We start from the raw sequence: 17984 nt of genomic DNA, 5'->3' as shown, positions 1-17984 counted from the left end.
CATTCTCACCAGTCTGGGCTGTAACTCTTCACAATTATGAGAAACGTACTTCAACACAATCTGTCCAAGACCCTTTATATTTTGCTATGATCTAATTACGTTAGTATTATTTCTTTGCCCGTCCAGGCGGTCATGTTAGTGCTGATCTTCCTTTATCATCCAGATGGCTGGAACTGCACATCTTGCTTTCCCACATCTTCCTTTCCAACAATCGCACCTTGTCCTACAGCCGCGGGCTCCATTGCTTACAAGAGCAGGCTTGCTATATTCTTATTTAGGGTTTTTTTTCCCATTTTATGGTGTTAGCTAAGCCCAGCCTAACTGCTTTAATCTGTTCTTCTTCTGTCAATCAGTCAGTGAAGGTCGTTTGGCGAGGCGCCTTTTTTGGGGACAATCCGAAGAGTTTGAGTCAAGGTTACACGCTGGTGGTGGTTTCCATATAACCTCGTGAGTTTAGCTACAAATAAACCATAGTGAGCCAATATTGCTGAGGTTTTCCTCTGTGAAATCCATCCATCTTTGAGACTTTGCTGCTAATTAAGCACTGAGGCCGTTAATGGTGAGCCTGTTTCTTTCTCACTCATCAACAACAGTGCTTGGAAATCGAACTGTGTTTCAGCTCTTCAGCGCTCTTATTAGCGGCCAATGGTGCCCCAATTGATGGCCCTGAAACCTCGTTAGCGCTAACGAGGGGGCAGCTCACAAGCCGCAGCCCCGGCCTGGTGTGCACAGGGGCAAGAAACACGTTGGCCGCTGCGGTTGGCCAATGTTATTCTAAAATCATGGAGGGAATGGGGACATGAGGAGCTAAGCCCAGCCTAACTGCTTTAATCTGTTCTTCTTCTGTCACTCCGTCAGTGAAGGTCATTTGGCGAGGCGCCTTTTTTGGGGACAATCCGAAGAGTTTGAGTCAAGGTTACACGCTGGTGGTGGTTTCCATATAACCTCGTGAGTTTAGCTACAAATAAACCCTCGGTAAATGCGTTTCGCAGCAATTTCAGCTGATTCTGAGTTTGGTCACTCGGGGATTTCACAAAGTGGATGTTTCTTGGAGAACCAGCGGTCATTGGGAGGTGAAAGCCATGAGGTTACCCAGCACAGTGTGATGATGAAGTGACTGACGAAGATGGCGCCGGGGCAGATCACTGATCATTTGTTTGAGTGACGGGAAGATGAAACGGCCGAGTTGCTGATTTGAGGCTGTTGGGAACTCTTGGGGTTGAACCCCAAATGCAGCAGAATCCAGGGGGTCACACACTGGAGTTCACTCTATAAATACAAATATGGCACGGGAAGGGCAGCAAGAAACACACAGCAACACCCGTGCTCACGACATTGCAGATATACCCACTATTTCCATATAACAATTCATTGCAAGCGTTCTGCTAGTCGCAAGTTTTGTTAAAACCAGGTTTATCTTGTAGTGAGTGTGCCTGTCAGCTAAAGCTTCAGATCAGCTGCATTTTCCTGAAAGCCAGATCCATGTTTGGTAGACACAGCAATGGGATGCGAGGTCACTGATAAGGATGGATGGACATCTCGGGAGAGGGGCAACGAGAAACAGGTGACCAAAAACTGACCCACCCAGTATAACATCCCATTCACCTGGTACTTCATAGAAAAGGGGGAGATCACCAGGATCTCGTCCCTTTTCCTTATGGCGACATTAGCAGAGGACCTTGCGAGTCGTCCCTGCGAACCGAGGCCAGTGCCAGACTGAATCCAGCTCCGGTTGGCTGCAGAGTCCAGTCCAGGACTTGGGCTGCCGGCTCTGCAGTTGCCGGCACTTTCCAGATCGGTTTGGTAGAGTTTGGATAATTTTCTCTATTTTATCAGCAGCATTAGTAAAACACGTTTAATTTTTAGCTCTCTTCTCTCTGTCCTTCTTTCCCTCCAATCGCCTGTGCTGAGTGGGAAGGGGGAGAGGGGTTAACAATACACCTGCCAGGGTTTTATTGTCACCCCGCAATCTAAACCCTCAACAGCGTGCAATTCCAACACGTCCTTATCATCCTTCTGTTCCTCACACAAACCTCTTAGAGCAGAAGTTCCCAATCCATCCATCCTCACGTTTACCTGCAAGCGGGTGTCACAGAACCGCACACTGATTTCTAAGCCCATTTTTAGCGTCACCCAGGTTGCTCTGGACCCAACCCCGGGTGGCCAGTCCCATGGTTCAGATATCTATAGGCACTAGTGAAGTTTGGCTTCCATTCTGCTCCAGCCTGTTAAGATATTATGTAGGTGAAGTTCAATAGTAAATAATTACAGACGTAGAGGTTTTTGTCATTGGGGCTGTGAAACAGAAGTGCCCATTTTATCAGCTCCCCCCAATAATCCCCATCCATCCTGATGTGCCATGCGGGACATCACACAGACCCAGAGACAGACAGACAAGAGGAAACTGAGGGTAATCTGAATACTGATGGATCGGAGTTTCTCTGTGTGCTGATTTTCTCTCTGCTCTGTCTCGCAGCTCCGGTGAACCCGCATCTCCGTGAGTATTCCTTTATCTCTTTAGCTCTCACGTGTGTGAAGAACTGACCATGCACCCGCTGTCCCCCACGGTTCCAAGCAGATGACAAGTGTTTTCAGTGCAGTCGCAGCCGGCGCGTTGCGGAGTCACCGCGGTTTCGTGTGCGGTGACGGCGTCATTCACACACACAGCATCAATCACAGGATGGACTGGGCTGGAAAAGACCCCAGAGACCATCCGGTCCAACCCTTGGTCCAAGTCTGGTCCGTTCCTTGTGTTCTGTGGAGCCGCTGAAGCAAGAGATGGAGGAAGGAGAGATTACGCTTGCGGCTCATCTTTCTTCCCCTCTGCCCAATCGAAAGGAAAACACTGATTTTCTGAAATAATGTCCATTTGTGGATGTTATTTATTATTTATTATTTATTATTTATTACTTATTATTTATTATTAATTTATAATTTATAATTTGTCTATTTAATATTTATTTAATTATTACTTATTATTATTATATTATTATTGCTTATTATTTATTATTATTATTTTTATTATTATTATTATTATTATTATTATTATTATTATTATTATTATTATTATTATTATTATTATTTGTTATTTATTTCTTATTTATTCTATTTGAAACAAGCTCCAGCCCAGGTCCCTGTTAGGCTGTACATACACGAGCTGAGCTCTGCGTCCCTCTGTCCTCACTGTTTTACACCGAAGCTCCGGTTGGCTTAAGGGGATTTACAGTTCATCGAAAGCCCAAACCTGCAAACATTTATACACCTTCTCAATTGAACGCGGGCGAGCAGTCCCATGATGCCTGGCGTTCGAGTTCCTCATCACAATGACCACAAATGGCCCCCATAAAGCAGGGGGCAGCGCGTCAGATGGCTGCGTTCCCCCTGGAGAAAGGGGATTTGCTTGTTTTCTCAGATAAATCAATTGACTTTGCTGGAAGAGTAAACTCGTCAGGAACTGCTCGTGTGCATGAAATTAAGCTCTTGCACATTTTGCTGCATGGGGCCTTATTCTGTTTGGAGATGAAGGTTGAACGTTGAGGTTTTGGTTGCTAAATGTTTGGTGCCCATCAGGCAGGATCCCGGGGCTGTGTGTCCCACCACCCTGTGTCACCAGCCCAGGAATCCCCCCTGGGCTTCTCGGTGTCTTTATTCTTTAGACCTAAGTTTTACCACTCGACCTCAAGCACATTACAGAGATCTTAGGGGAAGCCTAAGAGATGCCTTCAGGATGTGATACAGTCACCAGATAGACCAGACCTAAACCTTCCTCCCAGGTATTGGTCTAGCTGGTCATTATAACCCAGGGGTGGAGACTCACCTCTTCCCTGAGCAATCCACTCGTGTGCTTCACTGTCCTGATTTATAGACGTTTTCTTCATATCCAACCCAAAGCTCCTTTGTCCTCGCTCAGCCATTACGTGCTTTCCTACCCCTGTTGAGAACCAAGAGTAGTTTTGAATAAGTCACTAGGAGATCGTGTGTTCATCCTAAAAAAGCTGCCATCCTCTTTTCCCTGATGCTGTTATCCCTCACACAAAATAACCCAATTTGCACTTATTTTTTCCCCGATAGTTTGTGCTTTATGGATACGTTGTTCTCCTCAGCTTTTTAGAAATGTAGCTGGATGAGGAGATGCAGCGTCCCTTTTATACACCTGGGAATGCGAGGAGGAGCTGTGCACTCAGATCTGGATGTAATTTGAACCAACAGCAACACATTGATGGCCATGATGGTTTTTTGTGGGGATTACTCCAAAACAAAGCGCACACTCAAGGCTAGAATGGTGTAAACTCAATGTACATCTGTTTTTCAGTGCTTTCAATAAGCGTCACCCCACAATGCGTTCGTTATCGTTGATGAGTCCATTGACGAGCCTCGGGCGCTAAACCTCTGCTCGTTGGGTTGGCAGGAGAGTTCCACTGTGGCTTTGAGGACGGCAACATCTGCCTCTTCACGCAGGACGACACAGACAACTTCGACTGGACCAAGCAGAGCACCGCCACCAGGGACACCAAATACACCCCCAACACCGGGCCCAACGCCGACCGCACCGGCTCCAAGGAGGGTGAGTGCTGCTGCTGGCCTCGGGACGGCCCTTGGGGTGCGGGACACGTCCGGGACGTCCCTTGGTGTTCATCACCCGGCTCTATCGTCTTTCCCAGTCATACCAAGGACTTCAAGGACTTCTAACATGAGGGGATTGAGACCATCATCAGCAAATTCGCTGCTGACACCAAGTTGGGAGGGAGTGTGGAGCTGCTGGAAGGCAGGAGGCTCTGCAGAGGATCTGGAGACACTGGAAAAATGGGCTGATTACAATGGGATGAAGTTCAACAAGGCCAAGTGGCGGGTGCTGCACTTTGGCCACAACAACCCCCTGCAGCTCCAGGCTGGGCACAGAGTGGCTGCAGAGCAGCCAGGCAGAAAGGGACCTGGGGGACTAATGGACAGGAAGCTCAACATGAGCCAACAGTGCCCAGGTGGCCAAGAAGGCCAATGGTGTCCTGTCCTGTATCCAAACCAGCGTGGTCAGCAGGACAAGGGCAGTGATCCTTCCCCTGTGCTCTGCATTGGGGAGGCCACCCCTGGAGTGTTGTGTTCAGTTCTGGGCCCCTCAGCTCAGGAAAGAGATTGAAGTGCTGGAGGGTCCAGAGAAGAGCAACAAGACTGGGGAAGGGACTGGAACACAAGCCCTATGGGGAGAGGCTGAGGGAGCTGGGCTTGTTTAGTCTGGAGAAGAGGAGGCTCAGAGCTGAGCTCAGCACTCTCTAGAACTACCTGAAGGGCAGTTCTAGCCAGGGGGGGATTGGGCTCTTCTCCCAGGCATCAGCAATAGGACAAGGGGCCATGGGCTTCAACTCTGCCAGGGGAAACTGAGGCTGGAGATGAGAAAGCAATTCTGTGCAGAGAGTGGTCAGGCATTGGAATGGCTGCCCAGGGAGGTGCTGGACTCACCGGCCCTGGAGGGTTTGAAACTGAGACTGGACATGGCACTTAGTGCCATGATCTGGTCCATGGGCTGGAGTTGGACCAAGGGTTGGACTGGATGATCTCTGAGGGCTTTTCCAACCCGGTCCATTCTGGGATTCTGTAATTGCCGGTGTGAGGTGTGCGGCTGGTCCCAAATCACAACCCACCCACTGGCCCGTTGACCAGCTCAGATTGTTCCTGTTGTGCATTCTCAAAGAGTTACAGTCCAGTGGGGAAATGCTCTGGCACAATATTCCTCCAGTTTATGTCATTTAGATCCTAACTTGGGCTCAGACTGTCACAATGAGATTTTTTTTGCTCCGTTTTTAGGGAGTTGATAAAATTTGTGATTTTCAGTGTGCTCCCCCGGTGAACAGAAACGTCCTGTCCGGACTGCAGTGGATATTTGCATTGGAAAAGTCAGACGTATTGCACTGAACCCATCGAGTGCTGCAGTAACTCAGGGTATTTTACTCCATATCCCTGCTTGCGCTACCGAAGGGGACAAAAATCACACCGCATTGTATGTGCTTGGTTGGATTGAATAAATAGTCTCTGTTGTTGGCGCGGCCCAGGGTCAGAATACATGAATATCATCTTCTTTTGTGAAAGGAGCTTTCGAACGTTGTGATTGATGCAGGGGGTTAAAAATGTTCCTTCCAAAGTTGCCATCAAGGTATTTTCTTTCTATTTCACGAGTCCTAGCTGCTTATAGGAACAAATTGCAACCTTGACTCGGAATTCTGAGCCCCATTGTAAAGGTTCTTTTCTTCTCATGTGCAATGTTACATCGATTTGAAGTTGTTTCTGAGCCTTGATTTTACTCTTGGTAGCAAACGTCTTTGAAGCAATTGTAGAAAACACGTGGGCTTAATGCAGAAGAAGTGTCTGTGAATCCACGGGGATGCCAGATGGATGTGAAAAATGAATCGAGATGCTTGATGTCCTGGTGTATTTGTGTGTCTGTTGGGTTTTGGAGACCACAACCTAACGGTTTCTGTTTGGGGTTCCCCCAGGTTTCTACATGTACATCGAGACGTCACGGCCCAGGCTGGAAGGAGAAAAGGCCAGACTTGTTAGTCCCGTCTTCAGCGTCGCGCCAAAAAACCCCTACGGAGCCACCAACACGGCGTATTGCTTCAGCTTCTACTACCACATGTATGGACAGCACATAGGTGAGAGGAAGCCGGCGACCCGGCCTTTGCGCCTGGGGGGAAACAGCGGGAGAAACGCTGTTGCGCTGTATTGAAAGCAAACAGGCTATGGGTTCATCCAGCTCCTCTGCCTGTTCTTGGGGTGCTCAGGGTCTCTGGGGAATGGGCTGGAATGTTCCGTGGCGATAGGAGAGGCACTGGGAGCAGAGCACAGATCTGCCTGGAGCATTTAGGCACGGCTCTGGTGAGATAAGAGAAGCGGGGACTTTCACCCCATGCCACAGCCGACAGATCCAGAAGGACGAAGTGGGTTGTTTCACCTGCAATAGATGGTACGTATTGACAGCCAGGTTGCGATTCCGGAGCGGTCACAGCACTGAGGGGTCCGCCCGCCCGGAAAGTGCTGGGGCTTCATCCCACCATCAGAAGAACAGCGTAGATGAGCACACAAGCACAAGAGAAGTCCCCATTACTTGATTTGCAGCAAACAATAAGCCATTGTTGGGGAACAAGAAAATGAAGAGTCGCTGCCCTTGTTGTGTCTCTACATTGAGGCGGAAAGAGGTTGTAGTTCTATAGCTGTCGCCGTCTTAAAACAATCTGTATTTCTGATTTTCCCCTCTTCACCCCAAAAAAAGGGCATTTCTAATGAACATTCCATCACAGAAACGGATGCGGAAGGCGAACGTGCCGTTGTAGCACACGGTGTTGCTATTGGTGTTGTCGCGGTGACGGGCACTCAAACCCCCGCACTCCTGGCAGGTTGTGTCGGAGAGTAAACTCTGTTCCTCCATTGTCACTCCATTGTCACTCCTGCTCATGGCTTCGTCTCCTACTTGAGAGTCGCTCCATCACCCATCAGCTCCATCACCCATCTGTGTGGGGTTGGAGTAGTTTGGGTCTGGGGGTGAACTCTCGCTGGACACAGCTCAGTGTGAACCCCACGGCCAACACGTCTCCAGAGCAGCAGCATCGCAAAGCTCCTCCGGCAGCGCTGCAAGGACATGCGTCTGTCCCAGGGGCCCTTAGGGAAGGTTTTGGTGACGTTTTGGGTAGTTTATGTGCTTATCTAGCAGAGGTTATGTGCTTATCTAGCACAGTTTATTTGCTTATCTAGCACAGGTTATGTGTTTATCTAGCACAGTTTATTTGCTTATCTAGCACAGGTTATGTGCTTATCTAGCACAGTTTATTTGCTTATCTAGCACAGGTTATGTGCTTATCTAGCACAGTTTATTTGCTTATCTAGCACAGGTTATGTGCTTATCTAGCACAGTTAATGTGCTTATCTAGCAGAGGTTATGTGCTTATCTAGCAATGGTTATGTGCTTATCTAGCACAGTTTATGTGCTTATCTAGCAATGGTTATGTGCTTATCTAGCAGAGGTTATGTGCTTATCTAGCACAGTTTATGTGCTTATCTAGCAATGGTTATGTGCTTATTTAGCAGAGGTTATGTGCTTATCTAGCAATGGTTATGTGCTTATCTAGCAGAGGTTATGTGCTTATCTAGCAAAGGTTATGTGCTTATCTAGCAGAGATTATGTGCTTATCTAGCAATGGTTATGTGCTTATCTAGCAGAGGTTATGTGCTTATCTAGCAAAGGTTGTATGCTTATCTAGCAATGGTTATGTGCTTATCTAGCAGAGGTTATGTGCTTATCTAGCACAGTTTATTTGCTTATCTAGCACAGGTTATGTGCTTATCTAGCAATGGTTATGTGCTTATCTAGCACAGTTTATGTGCTTATCTAGCACAGGTTATGTGCTTATCTAGCAGAGGTTATGTGCTTATCTAGCACAGTTTATGTGCTTATCTAGCGATGGTTATGTGCTTATCTAGCACAGTTTATGTGCTTATCTAGCACAGGTTATGTGCTCATCTAGCACAGGTTATGTGCTTATCTAGCAATGGTTATGTGCTTATCTAGCAGAGGTTATGTGCTTATCTAGCGATGGTTATGTGCTTATCTAGCACAGTTTATGTGCTTATCTAGCACAGGTTATGTGCTTATCTAGCAATGGTTATGTGCTTATCTAGCAGAGGTTATGTGCTTATCTAGCAAAGGTTATGTGCTTATGTAGCACAGGTTATGTGCTTATCTAGCAGAGGTGATGTGCTTATCTAGCAATGGTTATGTGCTTATCTAGCACAGGTTATGTGCTTATCTAGCAAAGAGGGTCAGGCAGGTACATCCACACCAACCAGCTGGGCAACAACGGAGCATCTCTACTGTGGCTATTCTGTGTTTTCAGTAAGACTGGTATCATTCTGCTATTAATGCAAAGAAATTACGTGACAAAGAGAGGTTGGGTGTGATATGAAAAATCTGAAACTTCTGTAATCTCAGCAGTGATAGAATTACCTGGCTTTGATAGCGAAGTTGTTCGGTTATCCCAAAGAGCCCTGTGGCACGGGCTGTATCAGCCTGCATCCCACCTCCCAAGGACACGTTGTCCTGTCCCAACCGATGGGTGAGGGACGAGTTCACTCTGAACGTGACACGCGCTCTGATCAACAGATGAGACCAGATGTGAGACAACTCCAGGTAATTCTGCGTGGCAATGCGAAGTGAATCACGGACAATCGCCCCGGGGGTCCGATTATGGATTTACATGGTGGTACACAAATTACAGTAATCAGTGGCTCGGCAAAAGTGTGTTATAGTACCACAGAACTTATCAATACATTGACAGCAAAAGCCCTTCTAAAAGCAGTGGATTGGCAACAATTGGTAACTGTAATGCAAAACTTCACAAGACTTTAGCGGCAGAACTTACAGTGATATTACTTTATGTGTTTAAGAAAAAGGAAGAGAGACAGAGAAGAGGAAAACTAAGATATCAGAAAGGGAGAGAGACGGAGAGGGAGAGTCAGACATCACCAGCCCGCGGGTACATCGGTCCCGCGACGGCCTCTGGAGGGGCCCCGTACGATACCTGGGGTTGTTCTATAACCCAGTTCATTTACATTAAGAAAGGAGAGGGCGGTTCGTCTCCTCCCTCTGCTCGCTCTTCGTGCTCATTAGGAAGACTCTTCTGGAAATGAGTCTGGGGTCTTCATGGTATTGACCAGGAGTGAGTTGTCTTACCCATCAAGGGCAGCTGTTGGTTGTGGTTTCTTCTGGTAGTTCTTTGTCCCACAGATGGTTCATCTCCATCATCCCAGTTAAGCCACGAGGCCTTTCACAGCAACACCGTTAATTGTCCTTATCTTCTTGGCCATCAAACTTGGGGAAAGAAAAGATGAGGCATCATCTATCTCTTCCTCCCAAAGTAACAAGAACCAGACGTTTAAGGCATAATGAGGTCTTTGTTCTGCTGAGGACGGGGGAGCGCTGCAAGGTTGTCACACACGTGTGGTATGTCATGCAAACAGCCGTGATGAGGGTGTTTGCTGCTCCATCTCATGTTCGATCCTTACGCTTTTCAAGGCGCTGAGCTTCACCGTTGCTGGAAATAAGACCTTTGTGTTACCAGGAGCCGAGTGGCCGTGCAGCTGCCCCACATCTGCACGGTCTCAGCTGAGAGAACTGTAGTCTGTGGGAACCTGACTCGCTGAGTGTTCCTGACTGAGGGCAAAGCGATGATTTACATGGTCCAGAGAGACCCCCCTGCCCACGCCCCTGCAGATGGCACTTCAGGGCAAGAAGGAGCAAAAGCCCCAAACTGACGTGAATTACTGACCCTGGGAGATGAATCTGATGCATTTGCTGTCTCTGGTTTCCGCTCATGGTCTGAGACCATGAGGTGAACCGAAGGGCTGTTGAATGCAGATGATCCATTGTTACCTGCTGCAAATCACGTCCGTGCCAGAACCAGCAACTTAATGGCCAGCGCGGGGAAAGACCAGGTCTGTGGGTTGAGCTTTACCAGGGTTATGTTAACTCAGAGCACTATATTGTCCTTCAGAAATACTTCTTAGAGGGACTAAGAGCATCATATCTATCTCTGGGGTGGATTTGCCAAGCTCTGCGATCTCCATTAGTTAAATGATGCACAGGGTAAGCAAGAATTTGGGCAGGCTTCACAAGCCAGAGCTGAGCCTAAAGCAACCACGTTGCTTGTTTATCCTGGGTAAGAAGACAGCTCCTTTTGCCCATGTCAGCCTGGGAAGGCCGTGTCCCTCTCAGCAAAGGGCGGGCCGGGGTGCGCGGATGGTGATGTTAGCAATCAGGACACATAACCACGGGCGTAGTTATACGTGGTGCTTTATTTCAGCGCTGGGAAACCAGGGGTTCGCACCCAAAGCTTCGCTGGTCAGTTTAAGTTACACAGTATTTATACAGTCCATTCACATACATATTCATATATTCATTAAGATATGTAACGGTTACTCAACATTGATTGCAACATCGATTGCAACATCTTGGAACTATTTTGATCATGTGCAATGTCCTCTGGTGGTCTTTCAGGGGGTCTTCAGGATGAAGTAAGTAGTCTTCATCACTTCTGTCCTTTTCACGTACTACTTCTATAGCTCGATAACTGCTGACTTGCTCAACCTCCGGAGATACTGCATGTACTTCTCCTCACTCTATGCGTATAAAAGCTAGGTTGTTAAGATAAGAGTATACTCGAACACGATATGCTTGAACATCCTTTCAGGGACAGTTTACAAAACTGATTCATCCTTTCAGGAACATTTTGTAAAACCGGTTCTGTTACTACCACCGTTCCCCTCCTGTCCTGCAGGGAGCCTGAACGTCTACCTGCGGCTGAAGGGCCAGACGGCGATGGACAGCCCGCTGTGGTCCTCCAGCGGGAACAAGGGGCAGCACTGGAACCAAGCCCGCGTCAACATCAACCCCCCGACGTCCTTCCAGGTAACGGCTCGTGCGCGGTGTGCGGAACCCACACATCTTGCATCTAGAGTATCTCACAGATGTGGCCTTAGCACATTCACGGGCTTGTCTGTACACTGGGCTACAGCAATGCAGCCCTATAAGACACAGCACGGCTTGGATGGCTAATGGCTTACAAATTACTACTACTGCCAGGCTATTATTGATTTGATGATTTTATACATGCTAAAAATTCTGAATTGTAGAGCTGCATCAGTGCAAAGTGTTAGCTGTTGACAGATCTGCCCCGGTTTTTACTATGGGCAAACTATCTTCTTCTAGTACCTAAGCTTAAGAACAGGATTGGAATGAAAACTGAACCTGATGCTTATAAGAACACACCAAATCTAGCTGACAAAAAGTAGCATTGGGAGGAACATGTAATGAAATATTTATATGAATGTTACTTATTAGTTCAGTTTTTGCATTGTACTTCTAGGCCTATCCTGGGATACCCAGATAAAATACAGCAGCCTGGACTCTTTCATTTCAGAATTTACATGTGTCCTCCCTCCTGTGCTTATTCAGAATGGAAAAGAGGTACCTTTAGCACCAAGGCCTTCAATGTTTTGGGTGCCTCGGTTCTTGTCCGTCCTACTGGAGCAGGACACAGCTGTTCACCTTCCGCAGAAGCTCTTTCTGCCAACTGGAAGAGTACTGGTGGCTCTGGGGACTCTTCTGTAGAATTGCTTGCTTGCAACAATCCAACAAATTCAGAATTAATGCTGAACAGATTTGGCTAAAAGTATTGTCAACCTAACGCTTATGTTTTCATCTACTGCTAGTTTGCATAACATTTAGCAGCCAAATGGTGTTAACTCACTTCCATGTCCTGGCCTGACCTCACAGTTCTTCCTTTTTCCACATTTCCTCAACTTGATTCATTTCACTGCAGGACCATGACCGGTCTGGATCCCTCCTTCCCCAACCATGATCAGTCTGGATCCCTCCTTCCCCAACCATGACCGGTCTGGATCCCTCCTTCCCCAACCATGACCAGTCTGGATCCCTCCTTCCCCAACCATGACCAGTCTGGATCCCTCCTTCCCCAGCTCACACATGTGGCCACAGGACACGGGGGGATCAGAGATGGGGCTGAGGACACCAGTAATCCCTTCGTCTCTTTAGAAGTGCTTTGAAGTTCTCTAGTGAATGAATTTCTCGTGACACAGAATGAGTCCACAAAGCTAATTAAGCAGCAGAATGGCAGAACAGCATCACGTCCGGTCTGGGGAAGGAGAGCGGATGACTTGGTTTCTTTAGTACGTAGAAATCCATACGTAATAATGAGCATTATGGGAAATAGTATTACTGACCGTGCAACAATGCGCCCACCTCCATCCTGACTCCATGTTCCTTCCCAGCTGGAGCTGCTGGGCATCACACTTGGGGTATGTGTCAGAAAGTGGTTGGTAGTGCCTTGAAATCACAGGTGGACATTGAGCAGATTGGAGCCTTAAAGAGGAATAAAACCCTTACCCTGATTAAAGACATCACGATATCCTCTGATAAATATGAAACCATTCCTAGCAGGGATCAAAGCTTCTAGGAACGATGATGAGCCGCTAAATGGGGTAGGAGACAAGTGGAGTTGTCACTGTCATCAGTTCCCGCCATGGCAGGAGATCTGTGATCACACCGATGGTCACAGGACATCACTGTGGGACCTCGGGGCATCCAAACCAACCGTAGCTCCTTCCCAACCCCCTGTGATGAGTTTGGCTTCGAGTTAAGGGTGAGGGGACACCAGCCGCACTCCGCAGAGGTTTCTCCCCAGCTCTCATGGGCCAAGAAACGTCCCCCAAGAGAAGATTGTGGGGCGGACAGCCCGGGGTAGGGGGTGAGGTGGGAGGGACTGGTGGGGCCACCTTCAAGAGCCAGAAACAGTTTTGCTGCGGGCATTTTGTGGCTCGTGTGTTTTCATGTGGTCCATGGTTGGGTGGATGCTCAGTCCTCCAATGCCGTGTGGACGCTGTTCTTCTAAACGTGCCCCTCCTGCTCGCTTCAGGAGGCAGAAAACATCCCAAAGAGAAGAACACCCCAAAGAGAAAAACACCCCAAAGAGAGAGAAAAGCACCCAAAGAGAAGAACACCCTGAAGAGAAAAACACCCCAGAGAGAAAAACACCCAGAGAGAAGAACACCCTGAAGATAAAAACACCCTAAAGAGAAAAACACCCCAAAGAGAGAGAAAAACACCCAAAGAGAAGAACACCCCAAAGAGGAAAACACCCCAAAGAGAGAGAAAAACACCCAAAGAGAAGAACACCCCAAAGAGAAAAACACCCTAAAGATAAAAACACTCCAAAGAGAGAAAAACACCCAAAGAGAGAAAAACACCCAGAGAGAAGAACACCCCAAAGAGAAAAACATCCTAAAGATAAAAACACTCCAAAGAGAGAGAAAAACACCCAAAGAGAGAAAAACACCCAGAGAGAAGAACACCCCAAAGAGAAAAACACCCTAAAGATAAAAACACTCCAAAGAGAGAGAAAAACACCCAAAGAGAGAGAAAAACGCCCAGAGAGGAAAACACCCCAAAGAGATAAACACGCCAAAGAGAGACGAAAACACCCAGAGGGAAGAACACCTAAAGAGAACAACACCCCAAAGAGAGAGAAAAACACCCAGAGAGAAAAACACCTGAAGATAAGAACACCCCAAAGAGAAAAACACCCAAAGAGAAGAACACCCCAAAGCTCCTTAGAACATTTCCTGTGTTAATGCCGCTCTTGGCTCCAGGAGCGTTGTGCTTACATACACACAGCCGTGCAGTCGGCACGGCGGCGGAGCCGACCTGGGGACACCCGCTCGATGACGAGGGACACGACCAGCAGCTCTGCTATTCTCCAGCTCGTCCCAAAGCATAAAAGCTGTAGGAAGCATTCCTAACTTAGTCCAAGCCCACCGGTGTGGTTTAATGCCGCGCAAAACACCGCAGGACATTTTCCACTCGTCGCCCTCTGATCTGCTTGTTCTTTATGTTTTCGCAGCTCATATTCGAGGGGATCCGGGGCCCCGGCATCGAAGGTGATATTGCTATTGATGATGTATCAATTGTGGAAGGAGAGTGCATGAAATCAGACCAGCCGGCCAACAGTAAGTGGCTTTTGCATCTTGGTATAAATTTGAGACACCCTCTAGGATGGGTTTTCTCCTGGAGAACAATATGTTTGTCGGTTCAGTTGGAGAGGCTTAAAGTGAAATGCGAGTTAAGGGCCGATGGGCGTTGGGTGGCTGTGATTCGAGATGGGAAACAGATAGAAGAACATTAAAAATACATCCGGGGGGGTCCAAACAATATGGAATTATTGAGTTGTGATTCCCCACAGACCTTGTTTCACCCCTCCAGCCCCACGTGGGTGTTACAGCACAGACCTTAACCACACGCCAGGTGGGTTTTTATCCCAACATCTCCTGCTTCGTTCAGTTGGTGACACCGTTCTCATCGTCTCTTTGCGAGGTGACCTTGCACAGCGCGGTCCCTGCAGAGACCAGGGAGTCTGGTGGCAGCGGAGGGGAAAGGGACCTGGGGGTGCTGGGGACAGCAGGGTGACCATGAGCCAGCACTGGGCCCTTGTGGCCAAGGTGATTTTAATGACACTTGGAGCCCTGAGATGATTCTGCTGCCTCCATTTTGAGCCCTGAGGTGGTTCAGGTGCCGCCATTTTGAGGCAGCTTGGGGGTCACTCCCTTGTTCTCCTGCCCCTCTGCTCTGCCCTGGGGAGACCACACCTGGAATCTTGTGTCCAGCTGTGGCCCCTCAGTTCCAGCAGGACAGGGAACTGCTGCAGAGAGTCCAGCGCAGCCACCAAGATGCTGCAGGGAGTGGAGCATCTCCCCTGTGAGGAAAGGCTGAGGGAGCTGGGGCTCTGGAGCTGGACAAGAGGACACTGAGGGGGGACTCATTGCTGGGGATCAAGATGGAAAGGGGCAGTGTCAGGAGGATGGAGCCAGGCTCTGCTGGTGACAACCAGGGACAGGACAAGGGGCAATGGGTGCAAACTGGAACACAGGAGGTTCCACTGAAAGGTGAGAAGCAACTTGTTGGGGTGAGGGTGTCAGAGCCTGGCCCAGGCTGCCCAGGGGGTTGTGGAGTCTCCTTCTGTGCAGACATTCCAACCCGCCTGGACACCTTCCTGTGTAACCTCATCTGGGTGTTCCTGCTCCATGGGGGGATTGCACTGGATGAGCTTTCCAGGGCCCTTCAACCCCTGACACTCTTGGATTCTGTGACCCAGTCGATCGTCACCCCCTTGTCCTCCCCAGCTGCCTCCACCTGGGTGAGCAGAGCAGGTTCTGGTGGCCAAACCCTTTATCTTCTGATCCTTGTAGCAATGTTGTGTCTGGGCAGCTCTTTAATTCTACCTTTCTCCCCCCTTTCTGTAGATTTACGATCAGGTGCTGCCGGGACGTTAGCGCATCTACGACTTATCCCCGTTGTCATCCTCATGTCTGTCCTAAGTCATCAGAGGTGACCTTATCCTGGCAGAGGCTACAAAAGATTCACCAGGCACCGGCATGAAGAAAGAGTCTTTGTAAAACGGACGCTTAAAAACAAACTACCAAAGATTCCTCCACTGACTGACTCAAAAGTTAAATAAATACGTAAATAGATAATTAAAGAATAATTAAAAAGCACTGGGGACATAAAAGGTATCACGGGAGTGTAACTCACTATGAACCACGCCTGAGAACGAGACCTGGCCTAAGGAAGGACGGGACCTTCAGGTGCTTTTGTGGTCAGTAACGAACACAGCGTCGTCTGGTTGGACTCTCAGAGAAGAGCTATAGAACCCTTGTCAAAGCACAAAGTCACGGCTGGTTTTGTTTCAAATGAATAGTTTGCTTGTTACCATGGAAACCGAACGGCCTGCCAAAAAAAACAAAGGATGAGAGAGGAAATAGAAACAAAAACGGGAGAGAAACACCTCACTGCAAACAGGGTACGCGAAGAGCTGGCGTTCATCTTCCCTTCAAGGAGGGTTTTAGTCTAGAGCTCAATAACTGTAGGCCCTTTCTTTGGCTGTCACCTCCCCTAGAGAACAACCCGAACCAGAGCGGCCCAGGCCGTTCCTGTCCCGTGTCCCACGGCTGTGCTCGGTGGCTGCCTGTCTCCTGCATGCATCACGATCCAGGGCGCGCGACCTGGGCTCATCCACGTTACACCGGCTTCCCGGGGCTCGCTCGCGGCCGCCCGCACACCCCCCGTCCGGCCGGGTGAAGAAACCAAACCACCGTCTTTTGTAGAATCGCCATGGAAACCAAGTGCCTTCAATGAAACAAGCCTGATTTAAAACAAATAATAAATACGATAATGATAATAATGATGATGATTTCAACAGAGAAGCTCGCACGGCTGAAACATGGTTTGTGCAAACTATTTTCTAAACGAACTACGGCGCCCGGGGGTGCGGATGCAGGCGAGGAGACGATGGATGGATGGATGGATGGATGCGTGGATGGACCTGAGCTGCTGCGTGAGCCCGTTGGGATGAGACGCGTGTCGTTCGACCTTCCAGCCAGCCATGGCCGTTCAGCTCGTTGTCCGTCAGCAAACAGCTCCCGTTGGCCCTGGGGATGGGAGCAGCGTCGTTACGTTTTTATCTCTTTATTTTCAGGTTATCGAGTGGGTCGACCGGAGGAAAAGGGTTGTTGAGATAACGTTTTAGCGCAAAAGGCGGTAAGGAGGTTTTCTTACCGTCCTAGACCCCGCTGGCGAGGCGGGCGGCCCCGCGGGGCGCCACGGGCCCAACCGGCCCTGCGGCCGCACTCTGCAGATCCAGAGAGATTATTTTGTTATCGTAGCGAAATGAAACAAAAATAAATAAAAAGAATAAAAAAAAAAAACAAATCCACTTTTACAAGAGCAAGTTGTACCAATGGTTTTGAGCCGCCCGAACACCCGATAGCCAGCCGGTTTTCCACCGCGTTGTAAAGTCCCCTTATGGTTGGTTATGACAATTTGAAGACGTTTTTCATTAAATTATCTCAGCTTTTAACTTCATTTAAAAACAAAAAAGACTTTTGTCTAAAGGAGAGTATTATTATTATTATAATTATTATTATTATTCTATGTTCTCTCGGCACCCTAGCATTAAAAAACCCTGATATGCAAGTAATTGGAGTACAACCATTCAAACAAACGAGTATAATATTTGCAAACACGAGTACAAAAAGCACAACGAGACGCAGTAAAACAACGACAAGGCTTGATTTTTATAAATTCTGTAGAGAAATGTTTGTGCGAATTCAGTGATCCGCCTGAGGAGATGATTTTACAGCGATGTTCAATAAAGCCTCTTTGCGGGTGAGGATGGCCGCGTGGTGCGTGTGTTTGTCGCGCAGCGCCGGGGCGGCGCGGTTCCCCGTTGTAAAGCGGCGCTGCCTGCAGGTGTGGTGCTGCGTACTGGTGGTGCTGGGGCACGGAGCTTTCCGAGGGTGCTCTGTGGTTTGTAGGCGGTTTGTTGGTCTGGAATCGGGATGCTCGGAGGAGCGGGAGCTCTGAGTCTGGATGA

The 17984-nt window shown here is 48.4% G+C and overlaps 1 protein-coding gene across 2 annotated transcripts in view; it reads left to right on the top strand.

The window, feature by feature from the left end:
- The window catches only part of MDGA2 (MAM domain containing glycosylphosphatidylinositol anchor 2), a gene marked incomplete at both ends in the record, with an annotated part of 309300 nt that extends 293356 nt beyond the window's left edge, over positions 1-15944 (top strand). For both annotated transcript variants that reach the window (XM_080345156.1, XM_080345155.1), the window contains 6 exons: positions 2477-2497; positions 4409-4564; positions 6486-6644; positions 11319-11449; positions 14460-14565; positions 15856-15944. In XM_080345156.1, coding sequence (XP_080201282.1) covers positions 2477-2497; positions 4409-4564; positions 6486-6644; positions 11319-11449; positions 14460-14565; positions 15856-15944 — 662 coding nt within the window. The remainder of the gene's footprint in view (positions 1-2476; positions 2498-4408; positions 4565-6485; positions 6645-11318; positions 11450-14459; positions 14566-15855) is intronic.
- Between the last annotated feature and the right edge of the window lie 2040 nt (positions 15945-17984).

This window comes from Nesoenas mayeri (genome assembly GCF_963082525.1).
Source record: "Nesoenas mayeri genome assembly, chromosome: 5".
NCBI classification, from domain to species: Eukaryota; Metazoa; Chordata; class Aves; order Columbiformes; family Columbidae; genus Nesoenas; species Nesoenas mayeri.
This window is presented reverse-complemented; position numbering and strand designations above follow the sequence as displayed.